This window comes from Corvus cornix, chromosome 2 (genome assembly GCF_000738735.6).
Source record: "Corvus cornix cornix isolate S_Up_H32 chromosome 2, ASM73873v5, whole genome shotgun sequence".
Taxonomy (NCBI): Eukaryota; Metazoa; Chordata; class Aves; order Passeriformes; family Corvidae; genus Corvus; species Corvus cornix.
Window position 1 is genome coordinate 128,673,972 of NC_046333.1, and position 18,902 is coordinate 128,692,873.

The 18,902-nt window shown below is 37.0% G+C and overlaps 1 protein-coding gene across 3 annotated transcripts; it reads left to right on the top strand.

Annotated features, from left to right (window-relative positions):
- Positions 1-251: 251 nt before the first annotated feature.
- On the top strand, positions 252-18,296 carry DECR1 (2,4-dienoyl-CoA reductase 1). Of its 3 annotated transcripts, none has more exons than XM_010405002.3 (10): positions 252-302; positions 7,908-8,110; positions 9,013-9,070; positions 9,227-9,313; positions 11,668-11,815; positions 14,125-14,224; positions 15,457-15,529; positions 17,475-17,621; positions 17,938-18,000; positions 18,094-18,296. In XM_010405002.3, exons 1-10 carry the CDS (start codon positions 267-269, stop codon positions 18,151-18,153), a joined length of 975 nt encoding a protein of 324 aa, XP_010403304.2. In that variant the 5' UTR covers positions 252-266; the 3' UTR covers positions 18,154-18,296. The 3 variants fall into 3 exon arrangements, with proteins under 3 accessions (XP_010403304.2, XP_039404617.1, XP_039404618.1); XM_039548683.1 differs by lacking the exon at positions 252-302 and adding an exon at positions 4,635-4,713; XM_039548684.1 differs by lacking the exons at positions 252-302; positions 18,094-18,296 and adding an exon at positions 4,635-4,713 and having other exon boundaries at positions 17,475-17,666.
- Positions 18,297-18,902: the final 606 nt, after the last annotated feature.

Here is an 18,902-nt window from a genome sequence, read left to right on the forward strand (position 1 = left end):
CCCCTCCGCCCCGTGTCAGTGTGGGTCGGGGGTGGCATCTCCGACCCCGGGGGCAGCTGGGGACTCCTGTCCCTCTGTGCTGCCCTTCTCAGTGCGCTAATATGCCTAACAAAATGCATTGCATATGGAACAGGAGATGTTCTAGACGTTCATCTCTTAACAGGAAGTGACTTCTGGGTACAAGGAAGAAATAAATAGAATTTTAAATAAATGAAAAAACACTGGGAGTTCGAAGGCTATTCAGCAGCTTACCAGAGACTTGTCTTATGCTGAGTTTTCTGGAAAGGAACAGCAGACGACAGGTATGGGGAGGCCATACGTGTGTGACTGCATTCACACACATCTGAGGTATGGCTCAAAATACCCATTTCTGCTTGTGCTAGGCAGCTCAGAGGAAGCATTCCTGATGTCCATGATCACATCAGCCACAGCTGGAGAGCAAATTTCTTCCTACCAGGCAGTGGGCTTATTCTCAAGGAATGAATATTGGTAATTGTTTGCCCCCTAACTTTACAAAATAGTGAAATCTTTTGGAGTTATGTCCACAGTTAAGAAGTTTTAGCATCAAAAAACCTGTGGAGTTGAAATGGGCTGGAGAAACTCAGGATAACTTTTTTCTAATAGAAAATACTAATCTAAAACATACAGAAATGTAAATACGAGCTGCCAGAAATGTACTTTCTGTAGGATCATAATCTGTTTAATTTCCGTGTGTTCTATGACTTCCGTAAACGTTCACTTAGATATCTTTTTATATTTTCCTCCCTATGCTTCTAAGAAAAATGGTCAATCTCCTTAATCTCTTCTATTATCTATCTTCTTTGCTTCTTTTTTTTTAGTCCCTCATAATTTTGTCATTTCAGTTTTGAGCTAAGGTGACCAGAAGTATACAGTGTATCTTAAATTAGACTATTTCTTTATTTTATATAACTGTACTTAAATATTCTCTGTATTGTTGTCATTATTCTGTCTTATTTATCCTATTGGCTTGACTCATGTGATCAACTCACACGACAAATCATAATAATACGAAACTGTATGAATCATATAAACTTCTTTTTAATGTTTACATTATAAATTTTCTTGCATTCATCCAATTTTATTTTATTTTTCTAGAATTGTGGTTTACCATTCATTTACCTTCTAGACTTTGTGAGAGTGACTTGCTGTCTCTCTGATCCTGACTGACCTAGGTGTCTGTTCTCTAATACTTGTGGGTTTTCTACTTGTTCCCTTTTTCAGTTCAGAAATAAATGATTCATCAGAGTCCAAAACTTAGAGATTATCAGAACAGTAACAGTATCTAAACAAAATATCAAGGTGTTCTGTCACTAAACTTTTGCTCTTAACAGAAATTTACATGTGCGTTATGTTCATGTTTTATTCCTGACCTAGGATTTTTTGTTTTGTCTTAGTAATCTCTTGTATCAAAACTCTCTTGGAGTATTTTTAAATTTTATCATCAGGTGCTGTGTGTTTCTTTTGACAAAGTAGTTTGAGTGGCAGAAACAGCATCAGCATGCAAGTTTATGATGAGGACTCAGGCTGAGCTCTATGCTATGCCACCTGGCTAAATCCTTGAAAGTCAAATTATACCTGCCAGCTCTTATATATTCATTATCTCTTAGGCATTTCCATAAGAGATGATTAAGACATTATTACCTTTTCAGAAGACTAGCTCTAAGCAGACACTTTCAGATCTTTTCACCTTTTCTAGGTGTTTCATTTTTTAATTACTTTTTCCCCCACAGATATTACATTTACAGTCTTATAATTTCTCATGTTATCCCGGAAGATTTTTTTAAAAAACTCCAGATATTTCCTGCACTTTAAACCTCCTGACATACCTTGAACTAGAGACCGGACACTTCAATATTTCAGTTAGGCTGTTTTTAAACTCCCCCTAAGCTTGTAAATATGCACCACCCAAACTGAAGTGGGATTTTGTAAAGTGGAGTAATAGCCTATTAAGCCCATTATTTTCCTGTGCAAATGGGTGGGTATCAGTAAGATGTGGGTAGTCTGCCTTCAGTAGTATTTTTAGATTGTATGGCATTAAGGTGTTATTGCAGTTTTAAAAATTTGTCCACATCCCAATCTTGGAGACCATTTTCTTCATATTACTAAAAAGTAACAAGTATAGGATAGGAATTGCACCTCATAAATGAAAGCTGCTAGAAAACATTTTCTGAAATTTAGTTCAGTCATATCACCTTGTTCACTCTCACCATAGAAATATAATGATTGTTTCAGAGGTAGCTGTTTAGCCCATTTGTATTTTCCAATGTGTAGTTTGTACTTTGTTTCCTCTTGTTGCATAGTTCCAGTGAAGCTTTCTAAATTCTGTAGTATTTGGCATTTTAAAAGCTTCTCTTGAACAATATTCACTCTGTTTCTCCAACTTTCTTTTTTTTTTTTTTTTTTTTTTTTTTTTGGTGGTTATTTCCTGGGGTTCTTTGTTTGTTGTTGTTGTGTTTTGTTTTGTTTTTGTGTTAAGTGATTACAGATCCCTTGAGACTCTGTGTGTTTGAATTAAGTTATTGTAATGGAATGTTACTATATAAATCTTGGAGCAACTCTTTAACACCTACCAGATACTCCACGTGCTACTTTAATGATAAACGTGGCAACTATTGCCCAGCAGTGTGACACTATTGTTTCAATGCCTGCCAGACGGTGTGCAGAACTTATGAAGATGTTACCTACTCTGGAGCTTACTGTACCAAGAAAGCATCAACCATTTTTTTTTTTCCTAAATGTTGAACATGTAGAGAAAATGGCTGTTTGGTCATTTTTATACAGGGCAATGATGACTAAGCTGTAGGATTTAAATTCTGCTTCCTCTGAACTACCACAGCAGTGTGTAAGCAGTTTGCCTGGAATTCTAAATTCAAAAGTTGATAGTATAGACCCACTGATAGATTTGTTGTCTTTCATGCCTAGTTTTGTAACTGCATAGATTCATCAAGTATGGTGTCCTTCCTGGAAAACCTGCAGCTTTATTAAATCTGTAGGTTCTTACAGCTAGTATGCTGCTCCTCCACCCCCTTATCCTCTCCTTTCTTATGAGTAGATATGACTCTGCACGTTTCTTTGCCTTATTACAAAGGCTGTGCAAATGGGTGGGTATCAGTCAGTCATTACTTTTTCCATCAGCCAGTCTCTGGGCTCAACGCAGATAAATCAAGTGTCTTGTTATCTCAACATAATCTCCCGTAGCTGAATACGGTCTGATGTTCACAGACCACTTAGGCTTTTTCTGAACTCCATTAGCAGTGTTGAATTTGAAATGAGGACTCTTGATCTTTCTGGTAAACCTTGTTTCACGGCAGTCAGCCACTGTTGGTGTGCGTGGTGGAGCCAGCATGGAGCCTCTGTCTGCTGCGCAGGAGTGATCTGTGAATGCACAATTTCACCTCAAATCAGGCCCTGTGTTACCCATTCCATTTGAATTCCTATTTAGCAGACAGGTAATATTCTCAACAACCTCTTTTCTCATATTTCTTAAACAAATCCTCTCCCCCCAAAACACATGCCAAGAACTGGCCGCCATGCAATGAGTAAAGGGCACAGCAATTCCTGGGTGTAGATACCACAAGGGAAGCAAACAAACAAACAAAAACACCAAACCCCCCACCAAAGAACGTAGTTATTTAGTATCCTTTAAATATCATTTAGTGAATCATTTTCAGTAATAAAATTCCAACCCAGTGAAGCAGATAGACTGAACCAAGCATGTTCCAACCCTCGCAGCTGGAACTGGAGGTACCACGGGGGTGGCAGTGGGTGAGAAGGTACCCCTGTGTTGCTCCAAAATAGGTTCTTTCACCTGGTGTTCAAGAAGCCAATCCACATTTGATTTATTTACAGTTCTATGCAGAAAGGCATGTTGGGTGACAAACACACAAAGCCGGCACAAGGACAACCAGAACTTTTCATTATTTAAATGTTTTAGCAAAAAGGGCGTTCATGGTCATTGGCTACCAGTTACCTAGTTCTGTTATTAATTAGGATTCTATCTTCTATTAGTTAATGATTCTCTCACTTCTCAGGCTGTTTAGTCCATATGCTCAGTCGTTCTCTTCTTTTGGGTCAGTGGGCAATCTCGCCCTGTCAGAAATACCTTTTACCCAGTCAGAGCTGACTTGAGCGAAGTTGTTGTGTTGCCTTTATTAGTTTTTTCCTTATCTTGGGGATTCTGCCATATGCCCTTGTAGCCCATAAATTCTGCACTCTTTGTGTCCACTGTCAGTGGTACATCCTTCTTCCCAAGTTTTGTTAATCTCCCTCTAGGTCTGAGATCATTGAAACATGTCAAGCCCTAAACCTTAACAAGGCAATTCCATCAACAAATAATTTGTCTTTCACCTGGACATTCCTTAGAGCTGGTTTGCTCCTATCTTGTTGATTAGGCTTGAAAGTATACAACGATCAAACATCAAAGAATGGCCTTTCTCAGGAAAATTTTTACACATCCTATATTTTGCAACACCTGTGGGGGGGTGTGGTGGGGCGGTCTCGCCGGTTCCCCGCTCCCCACGGCTGCCGGTGCCGGTGCCGGGCGGTGCCGGTGCCCGTGCCCGCCCGGTGGCGTCCGGCGGCGGCCGCGCCTCCCCGCGGAGCAGGCGCAGAGCGCGGCGGGGGAAGATGGCGGCGGCGGTGGGGCTGTGGTGGCGCGGGGTTCGCGGCCCTCGCGTGTCCGGCGCCGGGCGGGTAAGGCGCTCCCTGTGCTGCCGGGGCTGAGGGCGGACGGACGGCACCGCGGGCGGTGTTCCGCCGCCTCCTGCCCCGCCGCCCCGGCTCTGCCCGGGCGCCGTTGTCGCGTCAGAGAGAGGGCACGGCGGGTCTCTGCAGTTCGGGCTGCCGGGACTGGGGAAACAGCCAGGAAGGGAACACCCCTCGGTTCTCCTCAGCTCCCGGCCCTGTCCGCCGCGGAGCCCCCGCAGAGGTGCGGGCTGACACGGTCTCCTGCCCCACCGCCGGGCGCTGCCGTGGCTTCCACTTGCGTGCTGTCGCCCTTTGGCCCCAATCGCACAGCTGCGCACGGCCCTTTAGGAATGTTGCTGTCCAAGCAGTGGTGTGGCTTGACTTGTGACCGAGTTGACCTTATTGCAGCCTTCCAGTACCTGAAGGGAGCCTACAAGAAATCTGGAGGGGAACTTTTTGCAAGGGCATGTAATGACAGGACAAGGGGGAATGGATTCAGACTGTAAGATGGTACTTTAGATTAGATATTCACATGTTGCCCAGAGAAGTTGTGGATGCCCCGTTTCTGGAGGTGTTCAAGGCCGGGTTGGATGATCTCTGGGCAACCTGTTGTAGTGGAAGGTGTCCCTGCCCATGGCAGGGGGCTTGGAACAAGATGATCTTTAAGATTCTTTCCAATCCAAATAATTCTATGATTCTGTGACTATGTGGATGTTGCTGGAGGTCATTTTTAGTGAGTTCTCCCCGAGCACGGTGCTTCTTGCCAGTGACTGCTTGTGTGTTTCTGAGACGGCTTTCTGCAGTAATTTGACAGTTCACTTCCACCCCCTGGGCGAGGGTTTGTTTTTTTGGTTTGTCAGTGATACGTGTGTTTGTTGTTTGACTGTTGGTTTTTTTAAAGCTGTTTACTGACTTTTTTATATCTCTATTTACACCCGAGATTTCATTTAAAACCTCAGCCTTAAGCAGTGGAATGATTAAATTGCATGGATGCTGTCATAGAAGCCTCTTGTGCAAGCCAGTAAGGAGACGATAGCAGTCTGACTAAAAGATTGCTCAATTATACCAACTGTACAGGCTGGTTATCATTATCGTACTTTATTAGTCTTGGTGCAGCCTTCTGCTCTGCTGTGGCATGTCCTAATCTTCCCTGCTCGAGTAGAAACACTGCTGCTTGCAGTGTTTCTTTCATGGAGAGCAAGAAGACAGAGCACCTGATCAGGGAGTTTCAGTAATCTCCATATCCTGAAAGAAGGGGGAGTCCAAATGCTGTCTTGATTTGCAGTCTCTGCCGTGAGCTGAAATTCTCCACAGGGAGCATTTCTCCTGAAGAGAGATGAGTAGGGGACTACTAAGAAAGTCCCAAAAGAGAACCTTCACATTTCCCTTTCCTGGAGGCTTAGTAGTATTCTGGTACTCCGTGAAAGTATGCAAATTTTATTTTCACTGGGGCAATTAAAAAGCAGCAGTGTTTTTACAGATGTGATAATTCCAGCTTTAGTTCAAGCTTTGTTTTTTCAGTTTTGTTCTATGTAGTGCCTCCAACTCTTCTTCAATTTTAGTTTTTCACAGAACATTCTGAGTTGGAAGGGACCCGCAAGGATCATCCAGTCCAGCTCCTAAGTGAATGTCCCATACACGGATTGAGCCCGTGACCCTGGTGATAATAGCACCATGCTTTAAGCTGCATTAAATTGTCAGTGTAATTCCATGATTGTTATCTCTGTTTTCACCTGAATTGCTTATGCATATGTATTGCCACACAGAAAGATTCACGTGCACACTTCTGCAAGCGAACTTTAAGCTCTGTGAAACCCCCTGCATTGTAACTGTGGGATGTACAGATTAATCATCTACCACTAAAAATGTTGTCTCTTAATTTTAGTGTTTAAAATGTGAATTAATAGTGTCCAAAATGTGAATTAACACAACATAATAATAAGTTGTAATATTTTTACTATTTTAAAACTACCTTTCTTCTTCATGTCAGTCTAGTGAACCATTGCATGGTTTTATTAACAGCATCATACAAGAGTGACTGTTCAGTCTTCTTTCACAAAATTATATTAGATTTTTTTTGGTATGAAAATAAACACATTAAAGGATCAAGTACAAGTTAAAATTGGAGAAAATAAGTATAGTTTACAGTCTTCTAATTTTTTTGCACATCAAAAATAACGCAAACCCAGTTTTGCCTTACTTGGAAGTGTTTGGAGCTTCAGGTTAAGGTAACTTTTGTATTTTAAATAAGGGAATTTCTGAATTATTAGTGTAATGCTGCTGTCCCAAGACATTTAATTCAGTATTTAGATTAGGGCTTGACTTAGTGTAGTGGATTAGGATGCTAGAAATATCCTGTTGGCTATTTTTGCTGCAACTTTCTTGGTGACATCACAAATTTCTCATTACATTAGTGGGGTGTTTTCTTACTAGCATAGTTTGCTAGATGTAATACTGAATTTTCTTCTTTTTTCATGCATGTTTTTAAACATGTTCCAAGCATGTGTGTTTTTGCAGGGACCAATCCTTCAGAGGCTAATTTACCGTAGATGGTACTTCTGCTGGGACAGAGTGTGATGCTGATAACATAACCTTGCCCAGTTTTGTCTGGGAGATGGCATTGATTTCCTTAGCAGTTTCTGTGGCCATTAGGGCAGGTCTTGTGAAGATTGGTTCTGTCCTGTTCTCCAGCAAAGAAGGTTTGGTTGGATGCAGTAGTAAAGGGTCAAAATCATGAATCTATTGCTGAAGATTTTAAATTTGTAAATACATATGTATATAACCTGAAATCACATGGTTTTGTTTATGCATTAATTACAGTGCATATATGAATATGAAGCCCAAGTCCTTCTCTCATTAGTTGTTAATGGTTTCTCACATGCTTTAGTAAAAGTGATAGATACAAAAATTGCACAAAGTAGCAAGAATCATGACTAAAGTATTTTTTCAGTAGTTCTTTAGTTGCAGTAGAGTATCTAAAAATATTTCAAGTGCTTTCCTAGTCCAGTGTTAGCATTTAAGTAAAGGCCCATGTGTGTTGCTATAACGCAATCTAGTCATTCTTATATTCATATATATTTACTTATAATAAGGCAGTTATGATTGTGATCTCCACTGTCATAGGAAAATCTGATCTTGCATAACAGTCCTGAATACAGAAAGGAGAAAAATCTAACTTTTCTGGGTTTTTTTTCTTTCAGTTTTTCAGCCGTGGGCCAAATGTGCTGCATCAAGACAACAGTGCACCACAAGCTGCATTCTTCTCACCTCTTCAAAAAGTGATGTTGCCACCAAATACCTTCCAAGGGAAAGTGGCCTTTATAACTGGGGGAGGTACTGGGATTGGCAAAGGGATGACAACAACTTTGTCCAGTTTAGGTGCCAAGTGTGTTATAGCAAGCCGGTAAATATTAATGAAGATGTTTTAGAATTTTCATTTATTTCTGACTGCTGATGAGAACTGTTTTCTTCTCTATAAAAAAGAAAAAAATTATTCTATTTATTCTGTTGCAGTACACTTTTAAATTACAATGTCATATTGTGGATTCTAGAAACTTGCAGATTTCTCTGCAAATGCTTAATGGTATAAAAATCAGTAGGAAGAAATAAACTAAGCACATTTTCATGAAATGTGGCAGCAAAATAAGCAACCTCAAATAGTAGACATTAATTCAACTAAAACCTTAAAGGGAACAAAAGTTTGCAGTGGGCATTATTGAACATTATTAATATGTTATTACAGGTGTTCTTGATACAGATTTGAATTACAATACAGAATTAAATCCGTTCCTCTTCTGACTTTGAACAAGAGCCTTGATTTTCCTTTAATGATGATTTTCTACAGCTCTCTTAAGTAGTGCAGTAGAATCTAGAAGCACTTCAATAAAGTCTAGAAAAACAATCACATTTTAAATCAAAATAAACAGAAGTGTTGTGATCCTAACAGTAGTTTAATTGTTTAGTTTTAAATGTGAATATGTATGTCTCTTATTAATTCTAGTAGAGTAGTAGCTAAAACTAAGTTTGTTATGATAGTGTGCTTTTTTCTGGCTTATCACATGTTGATTAGCTTTAGAGTCTCTTACCATTGTCACTTCTGAGATGTTTTAAAGTAGCACTAACCATAAATTACTTAGTTTTCTTTCAGAAAGTTAGTGGATAAACATAGTGTTAATCTTAAAGCTCAGTTTTCATGAAAACCAGCAACAGTTTTAGTTCATATTTGCTCAGAAAAAAAAGAGATTTTAGTAGTCTGAATTGTAATTGCATTTAACTGACATAAGGTGTGTTAATACTTATTTCTAGGAAGCTGGATGTTTTGAAGGGAACAGCGGACGAAATTTCTTCTAAAACAGGGAATAAGGTAATTTTTTGCAGAATTGTGAACATGTTATGTATTATACTCTACATTTTATTGGATTTTTTTTTTTTTTTTGCATTTGCGTGCTTCTATGGACTTGTTAAATTTTTGAATGATATAGTTTTTAAGTCTGACAACTGCTTTTCCATTATTATTTAGGTTCATGCCGTCCAGTGTGATGTGAGAGATCCAGTTTCAGTTAAGAATGCTGTTGCTGAAACAATCCAAATGGCAGGACATCCTGATGTAAGTCTTCTAGGGAAAGGAAAGAACTCATTCTTCATTACTGAAAATACTTTGCATAGTAGGTATGAAGAAAGTTACTAAGATAGAAAGTTAATGGAATCTAAAAAGACACTAGACAAAACAGTGGCAGTACTTCAAGGTAAAGCTAACAGTAAAGTTACTCTATTCCCGTAATTCTTAGAATATTTAGTGGCCAGGTAGACAAAACATTTTTATCCTTACTCTGAGGACTAACATCTTCTTTTAAATAGTGGGAGAATTCTGGAGGGATTGAATTAAGGGAAAGGAATATTGCCCTTAAATCATCCTGAAAAGGTGACTTACCTGTGTTTACTGAATTACATCTTAACACAAGGCCTCAAAAAATAGCAACGAAAGTAATAATAAATGTCTCCTTTGGTCCTTGCTTAGCTTATTAATATTCACAAAGAAGGTTCCAAACTGAAGATTAAGTTCTTATAAAATGAAGAAAAATCTTCAGTCAAACCAAGTATCTGTTTTTTATAGTTTGGCACAAAATAACAGCTCTTTACATCACATTGTGAGGGGGGTGATCTGGTGGAATCTGAAGGATGATAACCACCAAATTCTGATTTGTTTGTGAGATTTGGATTTGTGAGAACTTGGATTCTGCTAGCTGATAGGAAGTGTGATGATGTAGCATTGTTGTAAAGGACAGTCAGATTTAAAACTGTTTACTGTAAATTTAAAACTGTTGTATGTGTATTGAAGACAATTTGCACTCACCAAGAGCTTCCTACAGATGTGGTAGAGAACCTACTGAATTTTGAGTATCGTAAAAAGTAGACAAATTGTATGCTATGTAGCTGTATAGCTGTATGCTATAACAGTGGTAGAAATAAGACAACTCACTGTCCTGATTTGTTGACAAGATTCTCTGGATATTATTTTGACTATTTTTTAATGGAGTTTTTGACCAAAGTCAAAATCACGATCTTCAGGTTTTACATGTGTGCAGAGAGGGAGGAGATTTCTTCCTGTATAGTACATTTTTAGAACACGAATAATTTTCTGAATAAATGTTTCCCATGACTTGTTCTTTACAAGCATTTGCCTCCTCTTCAATTTCACATATTTTGTGTTTTTAAGATAGACTGCAGAGTAAATTGAATATTCAGTTCTTTTTGTCCAGCTTTTCTCTTAGTTGCAGACATGAGATGTCAGTTTATGAATCCTGGGTGTCACTCACTGCCACCCTGCATGTGAGGTGAGATCTCAAAGACGGAAGTTAATGGCAGTAGCTTGAAAGTCCTTCTGGCTTTGTTTTGTTCATTCCGTTCCCAAGCGTGTTACTCCCAATTAGAAAGCAATCATTCTTTTGTCATGGCTTATTTTGGCAGTCCTACATACCTCAAAGATCATACTGTGCAGTCCTTAGTTCACTAGTTTTATTATTGTGTCTTTCCTATATTTATTCAGTGATTCAAGTAACCTCAGTATCTCAAGGTGTTTGGATTTTTTTTTTCCTTCAGATTTCAGGGAGGCCTTTAAACTGAATTTGCTGTCTATAATTTATGGCTGTTGTGTATTATTAGTTTTACATTCATGTAATATGTACTGTGCTCTGTTTTGTTATTGAAAATTCTAATACCTTCATTAGAATTTAGCCCAGAAGTTCTTCAGGACAAAGAATTTGTCTTACGTGCGAACCTACATGAACTGAGGCGCCATTCCATAAACAGTACACCATTGTATTGCTTCAGCACATTATATTATTAAATATGCTAGATCTGGCTACATAATTTTTGGTTTAAGTACTGCTAATGTGATGCTTACTCCCCTTAAGAAAGTGAAAGTATCCTCTACCTGATTGTTGTTCATAGGAACTGACGGATGTACATCTATTCAACAAAAGTTTTGTAGTAGCTGTTTGCAGTACACTGTATCATAATATTCTCGTCACGAATTATTTGACTTCCTGTTATGCAACAGTCACTTCATCCAGACTTTAGTTATCAGGTTGCCTTCTTTTGCTTTTATTCCCATTATATTAAATATATTCCCAATATATTAAATATTATATTAAATTGGAATTTTGTGGGGACAAACTTTTCTGTTAGGATGCACTTGAGACACTATGGAAAATAGCCTCTACATTTTACAGTTCCTCAGTACAGTAGTTTGGAAATACAGCTCATTTTCTGTTACTGATACTTTATCTATGCTGCAGCTGCTAAAATTTCGGATGGATTATTCTCTCTCTTCCCCTACCCCCCATACCTCGTTTGATGAGGATATTTTTACTTTTGTCCCTGGAAACACTAAAAAGTTCCTTGTAAATTATTTACTTTTGTCTCTTATTTTTAGTTAACTCTTTCCTTTATATGTTTCAGGTTGTGATAAACAACGCAGCTGGAAACTTTATTTCCCCTTCTGAACGACTTTCTCCTAATGCCTGGAAAACAATAACTGATATTGTTCTTAATGGTACTGCTTTTGTAACTCTGGAAATTGGAAAGGAGCTCATTAAAGTAAAAAAAGGTATCTTAAGTATTGTGACATATTATTACTTGCTTTCCTTGCCTTACTGTTACTATAGTCAGTTTTGAGAGTTCATGTGAGAAGAGAAATACAATTTTTAACATTCTTCTAGAAAGGAAATTTTTCAGTGAAAGCTGTCCTTAAGTATCACACAGTAGATCTGGCTAATAATTACTTCATTGTAGCATCAGGCCTTACAATTGGGCCCAGAGACCAACTGAGGTTGAATATAAAAATCTAATTTCAGAGTTCTAATTGCAGAGACATTTTTAAAATTAAAAAAATAAGGTTTCGTGCTGATATTCCCACATTAAAAACACATCCCCAATTATGACTTACTATATCATTATGGCAGACCATTGAAATAGGTTGCCTTGTGGTCTTCTAGGTGCATGTATTGTACCCACAGAGTAATGTGAAATACTAACTCAAACATGCTTTTGTTTTTGCTATTGTCAAATGAAAAGCTACTTTCCTTACTTCCATCCTCAAATTTGGTAAAATCTAGATGCCATTCACCTTCATGTTGTCTCTCTTCCTTTCACTTCTAAGCTTCCAAAACATGTGAATTTCTTTTGCTGTTACTTGCATGTCTTCTTTCTAGGGGAGTCCATCTGTAAATAAGACTTTTTGTTTAAGGCTTCCTTTAAGACATGTTTTTGCAAGTAAGTCAAGTGTACCTGTTTGTCCTCTCACCTTCATTTTCTTTTTACTTACTTGATTTTTTTAGTTTGGGCAGAGACCTTAGTTTCTAAAGTGATTCTACCTAGTGCAAATATTTTAGAGCAGTCTGTGAGGATACTACAAATCTGTCAGTTTCTAGAACACTGAGACATCCTTTAGGTCTGCAGTGTGACCTACACTAAGTCTAATGTAGTAAATAATAAAAGTTCTCTGCTTTTAGACTGCAGGTTTGTGCTGGTATTTAAAAGGAAGTTGTAATCTGCTAGTGTGTTACTTATTTTCACAAAGTGAGAGGAGTTAATTGGTCAGTTATTGTCCATTTTATGAATAGGCTTTAGAAATAAAAGTTGTGTATGAGTGGAAGCGTTCTTTAAATACCAGAGCTGTCAATCTGTCAGTTACTCTTGCTTCCATGTTAGGTTCACCTAACTTGCCTGTATTAAAAAAAAAAAAAAAAAAAAAAATCAGTGGTTTAATTCTGCAAAATGTGTAATTAACAGTGACCTCTAGATAATTTCAGAGTTGTTCTATAGTTTTTTTGCCTGTGTAGATTTTTCCTTTCAAAGTGTGAAGACTCCTTTTTTATAAACAGGGCCCATGGTTTCTGGATATCTGCTGGCATTTCAATTAGTGCTTGTTTATGGTTCTCTTTTGTTTCTCTGTATAATATTACTGTAATTTTTTACCTGAGTCTCTACTTAAATCTATCAGTAGTGTACATTGTTTTAGAAATATCCCCTGGGCAGCTATTCTAATGAAATTATTTTAAAAATATAGTAAGTAGAACAGTTATTTTAGTTACTGTGATGTAAGCAGTGAACTGTCATCCCTTGTCCTTCGCTACCCAGCTACAATAAGCTCATGCCAGTCATTGATTAGACAGAATTTGCAGGATTCTATAGAAGAGAGATTAAATAAGCAGTTGCAGTTTCCATTATTTTTCAGAACATTTTTTGCTAAGTCTGTTATAAAATATAGGATATAAAAGAAAGTAGTTCTTTTATAATGGAGTTTGTTGTGATAATAATAGGAAAAGTTATGCAGGTTAACTCTGTAATAGGCTCTACTGCAGAAAAAGCTTCTGAAAATTTCTTAAAAATTTTTATTCTTCTGTGTAAACTTTAACTCAAGCCCTCAGCTGTTAGTTTATGCCAAACCTAACTGTTAATGCTGATTTTTTTCCTTGATTTTCTTTTTTTTCTGCTTAGGGATTGACGAATTTAGGGCAAAGTATCTGGTTAGTGACAACTAGACTAGGGCTTCTGAAAAAACACTGTAAGATCTTCAGCCTTCACTCCAGTTAGAGTAATTTATGCAGTCATTATCAGTAGAAGTCTGAGGGCTTAGACCTTCAGAGCCTAATCAATAGCTATTTGCACTTACCTGGAACAAGTCTTAACAGTCATGCAAAAGAGGGAACTGAAATAAAAAGGCTTGAAAAAGTTTCAAAGACTATATTTTTAAAATGCCTTTTCACTACCCAGAGTGAAAAGGTATCCCTAACACTTGAGCTGCAAACTTCTGTACCATTTAGCTTGCTTTTACCTTAAGTTGAGAGTTTGATCTTCAGGGTTGTTTGATTTGTTTGGTATGAGTGGTTTTTTAAATGTTTTTGCAACTTCTAGGAGCAGCATTCCTGGCTATTACAACAATTTATGCAGAGAGTGGTTCAGGATTTGTGTTGCCAAGTGCCTCTGCCAAAGCTGGTGTAGAAGCAATGAGCAAGTGAGTAATACAGCAAAACATGTGCTTTAGTTTTCACATCCTTAAGATGGAGCTTGTTAGTGTAGTCCACCTATTCCGCTGTACCACAAGAGTTCAATCCAGGCTCCAGTATCCTAGCAAGAAAATAGCATGCTGACAGCTTCTTATGGAGGGAAGCGTTAACTGTTACTGTTTTTATCACAAGACCAAGATAAGGACAAGTAGAACTACTTAGTTTGGCAATTACAAGTTCCAAAGTTTGTTGTATGGACTTTTGATAATCAGATTCACTTGCATTCTCATAGGTGAACCAGCACTTAAAGACAGCTATTAAGGGAACTGTTTGAGATCTGTAGCACCTTCCACATTCTTTTGTCTGAGGAAAATATGTGCTTGTTATTTGGGTACAGTATACTGTGGCTTCAGCTCTGTTTATATTAATCAACAAATTTGTTTCCTATCACTATTTAAAATTAAGTCTGCAGTTCTACTTAGTTCAGAACAATATCATGTTGATGTATCCATGCTGCTCAGCAAACAGAAGGATTTCTCTCATTTTTAACTTCAGGCTAGTCCTTAATAGCACTTAGATCTTCCTCTGCACTTCAGCAGAAAGAATTGAATAGTTTGGCAGCCTTTTAGTAACTAGAATTCTTTATCTGGAAAAAAATGAGGGACTGAGTAATGGTCTTGATTTCTGTTCTACAGAGCTGTAACGGAAATGTGTACTTTTCAGAGACTATGACTCAGCTTATTCATTCACCATAGTAGATCCGAAGTACTCATTATGCAGAGAAAATGTCATAAAGAAAAACTATTTTAGTGGTCCTATTTTAGAATGTATCCTCTGTTTTGTGTTACTTCAAAACATGTAATGTGAGAGCTATGCTGCAAATGTTAGAAATGTATACTTGTGGGATAGTCTAAATTGCCAGAGAAAGGAGGCCTAACAGTTGTTTGTTAAGGAGTTCAGGTGCCAACACCATCCGTGATTTGCAAAGGAGAAAGAATTGCTCCTTCATGCTGCTTTATCTATGATTCATCTATTAAATCAATATTCCTCTGTTTGTGAATGAGATTTTTTCTTGCTTCACTCAAATTATTTTGTTAAGCACAAAAAAACCCCATAAGCAAAAATGTCTGTTTCAGGATGTTCCAGTATTTACACATTTGACTAATTTTTTTTTTTTTTTCTGAATAGGATTAAAATACTGTGTTTAAAATATTGATGCACTCTGTTAATGAATTTTTAGGTCTCTTGCGGCTGAATGGGGTAGATATGGCATGAGATTCAATGTGATTCAACCAGGTCCAATAAAAACAAAGGTACATGGCATGAAGTGAAACACAGCCTTGATTATGCTTTGTAGTACAGACTTAACTTTACAACAGCCTAACCTTTCTGTAGCCGTAAATTCTAATATGATTTCCTTGGTAGTCAAGACTGCTGGAATATTGAACACACTTCCCTCTTAGTCTTTTTGTAAAACAGCATTTCTTGAACTTGTGAGACCTGCCACTGTCCCCTCTACTACACTTGATATAAAGACCTTTTTTTAGTGTTTCAAAGAATTGATATATTAAAGTACTTACTGCTGATTCTTATCTCTATGTACCTAGTTTGTCAAGTGGAGTGAATTCTTACACTTGGAGTAAAGTTCCTGTTTCTGCCTGAACCCCTAATTTTTAAACAAAACATCTCATCAGTTCCAAAATCTTAGAATCTCTTTTAGGGATATGAGAACAGAATCTCACTAGTTTTGTTGAAAATCTCAAAACTAGAAAGAGAAAAACTAAGTTGGCAAGGAAATGAGAAGCTTTGAAGTGAGTGAGAAGGAGGACTAGAGAGTTTGAAGGAAGTAATCCAGAGCAGCTGGAACAGGAAGAATAAAGAAAGCAGTCCTGCAAGAAGAGAAAGGAAGATCCATTTCCACTGAATCAAATTATTATGATTATGAGCACTAATAATGGTATTACTTCTTCCTGTAAAATATTTCACAGTTGGTTTTGCTGTTGTTTTGGGAACAGGGGTGCAGAGTTGTTTCTTTTTTACTTGTTTTTTTGTTTGTTTATTTACTATTTTTTCCTTGTTTCCTCTTGCCAGTTTTAGATGCTACACGGGAAAACTTAGTTTTAACTCTTTTTACTATAGAGAAAAATAAGTGGCAGAATTAGCAGAATTATAAGAATGTTGAAACAGCATTAGAGGATCACACCAAAAGTTCTACAGGCATTGTATCTTGTGTATTTTTAAGAGTAGAAGAAAAACATCTGGCAAGTTAAGGGATTTAAATGTCAATAGTGCTAGCTCCAGTTAATATTCCTTTTTTGAACTAATAGTGTATAACCTGCTTGAGATACTGTGTGTTCTTAATAAGATGCTACATTTGGTGTATGGTTCCAACTTAAAATTTCCCTGAAAGCATAAAAAGGCAGACAGCATATTGCAAAATCAAGGTTTTCTGCCTTAGGGGCAATATCCATGTCTTTAAAACATACTGTTGTAAGTCATGATGGGAAAAGAACAAGGCATACAAGCACAACACTGTTACACTTATAAACTGGCAAATAAAAATATGGCAATAGGAGACTTAAATGGCATGATTACAGCCATGATTACATGAATTACAATGTGATTTAAATCATAACTTCAGTGATTTAACATAAATGTTACTGATACACTTCTCATTTTGAGTGAGGAGGTTATTTCCTTTTGGAGGAGCCAGGAAGAAAAAATCCCTTTTATTTCCCGTGCCATTTTAAGCTATTCAAGTACTAAAGCTCCCGGTGACTTCCTTTAGTCTTAGCAGTTGCTGCAATTTAAGTAAATTTGATTTTTTTTTTTCTTCTCTATTTTATTTACTCTGTCATGTATAACTTATTTTTGTTTACTTTGCTGTTCCTCTTCTCCCCTTGTTCCTCTCCTCTGTCCATGCAGCAGTTGAGTCTTGCTTATTTCCTCAAATGTTTATCAAGGGTGTTTGAGGAAAAAGAATGATTAACCCCTTTTGTTTTTCATAGATAGATGGTGGGTGACTATCCCAAATGTGCTAAATTCCAACTTATCATCAGTAGATGCATATCAGTGCAAAAGGGATAAATTGTTTTTTCTTTTCTACTTCCTTCTTTTCCATGCTACTGACAATGAGGGTATCGACAGCTTACTGACAAATACTAACTTCTGTATTGTGTATGTGGAGTCAAATCTCTGCTGGATTTTATTTTCTGATGTAGTTATAACTTTTATTTTAATGTTTATTTTAATTCTCAGGGTGCTTTTAGCCGCCTTGACCCAACAGGCACATTTGAGAAGAAGATAATTGAGAGGGTTCCCTGTGGTCGTCTGGGAACTGTAGAAGAAATTGCAAATCTTGCTGCCTATTTCTGCAGTGACTATGCAAGCTGGGTTAATGGAGCAGTGAGTTTTGGTTGATCTTGTTTGTACAATTAACCCAATGATGGTGTGAGTATTGTTGATTTTTTTTTTAAAGACCTGGTTTCAGAAATGAAACAAAACATCTTACTTTAAAATTGTTTACAAGTATTAATCACCTTTTAAGTGTAGTGCATGGTTGTTAGCACCTTAGAAAGAACTTCTAAAAGTGGTTGAATTGCATTATTTTGAGTATGGGCTTTTCTCACCCAAATCAGTAAAAATTACTTTCACAGTTCTTAACAAGTGAATACTACAGAAATCCCACTATTACTAAAAACACTGTTTATGCTTTTTCTAGGTTATTAGAATGGATGGTGGAGAATATGTATCTATGGCAGGAGAATTCAATGATTTGAAGAGGGTATTAATTTCCTTGCTTGCTATTTTACATTCAGACACTTTGATGTGTAATTATTATATGAAATTCCAATAAAATTCTCTTTTCTTTTGATAGGTTACCAAAGAGCAGTGGGATATGATGGAAGCAATGATTAGAAAAACAAAAGGTTCCTAAAGTACATAACTGTATGGTGGAGATTCTTGGAAATGAACAACTACTTTTTCATTAATATTTAGAAATAACCAATTGAGAAATAGCCTTCAAAATCTTTTGTATGCTATTTTCAATAAAATATTTTGAAATGGTTGTATTTTGAATATAGTTTGTATATTTTTCGAATCTAAAATCTATTGTGTTGCCAATAGTGAACAAGTTGGTCACTAAAATTTTGTTGTTCTTTAGATTGTCTTACATAGCCATGCCATGGTCTACAATCAGCCTTTTTTTTATCTTTCTGAGGATTTTTTTTTCTCAGATATATGCAAGTGTCTCTTAATATTGTAATTCCAATAGCATTTCATTGCTATCATAACTGAATGTAATCATTAATCTGGAGAGAAGGTCCTAATTTTCACATTTCAATAAAAAGTTCTAAACTTGCAAATATAGTTTCAAGTTATTAGCAGGACTACATACACTGAGAAAGGATGTAACTCTTGTGATTACTTAGGAAATCTTGAAATGCATAACCATCTTGGTCTCATCTCTTGTGACATTTTCAGTCTGTTAATTATCTTATTCTGAACTTTAAAAATGGCATTTACGGACCTGCAATGCCTTTCTAAGGAGCTTGCTCTTTGTCATGATGAAGTTAATATTCTTGAAAATGACAGACTGAAAATCATCTGTTACTACGTGTGTGTGACTATGGGAGCTCTCCATAAAAAGTGGTTTATTTAAGGCTAAAGAGATGTTGGTAAATC

Bases quoted from the DNA above. Each gene is read 5' to 3' on its own strand.
- DECR1 (XM_039548683.1), top strand. From the start codon at position 4,648: ATGGCGGCGGCGGTGGGGCTGTGGTGGCGCGGGGTTCGCGGCCCTCGC. The intron at 9,071-9,226 runs GTAATTTTTTGC...ATTATTATTTAG, and splicing joins CTTCTAAAACAGGGAATAAG to GTTCATGCCGTCCAGTGTGA. The intron at 18,001-18,093 runs GTATTAATTTCC...TTCTTTTGATAG, and splicing joins AATTCAATGATTTGAAGAGG to GTTACCAAAGAGCAGTGGGA.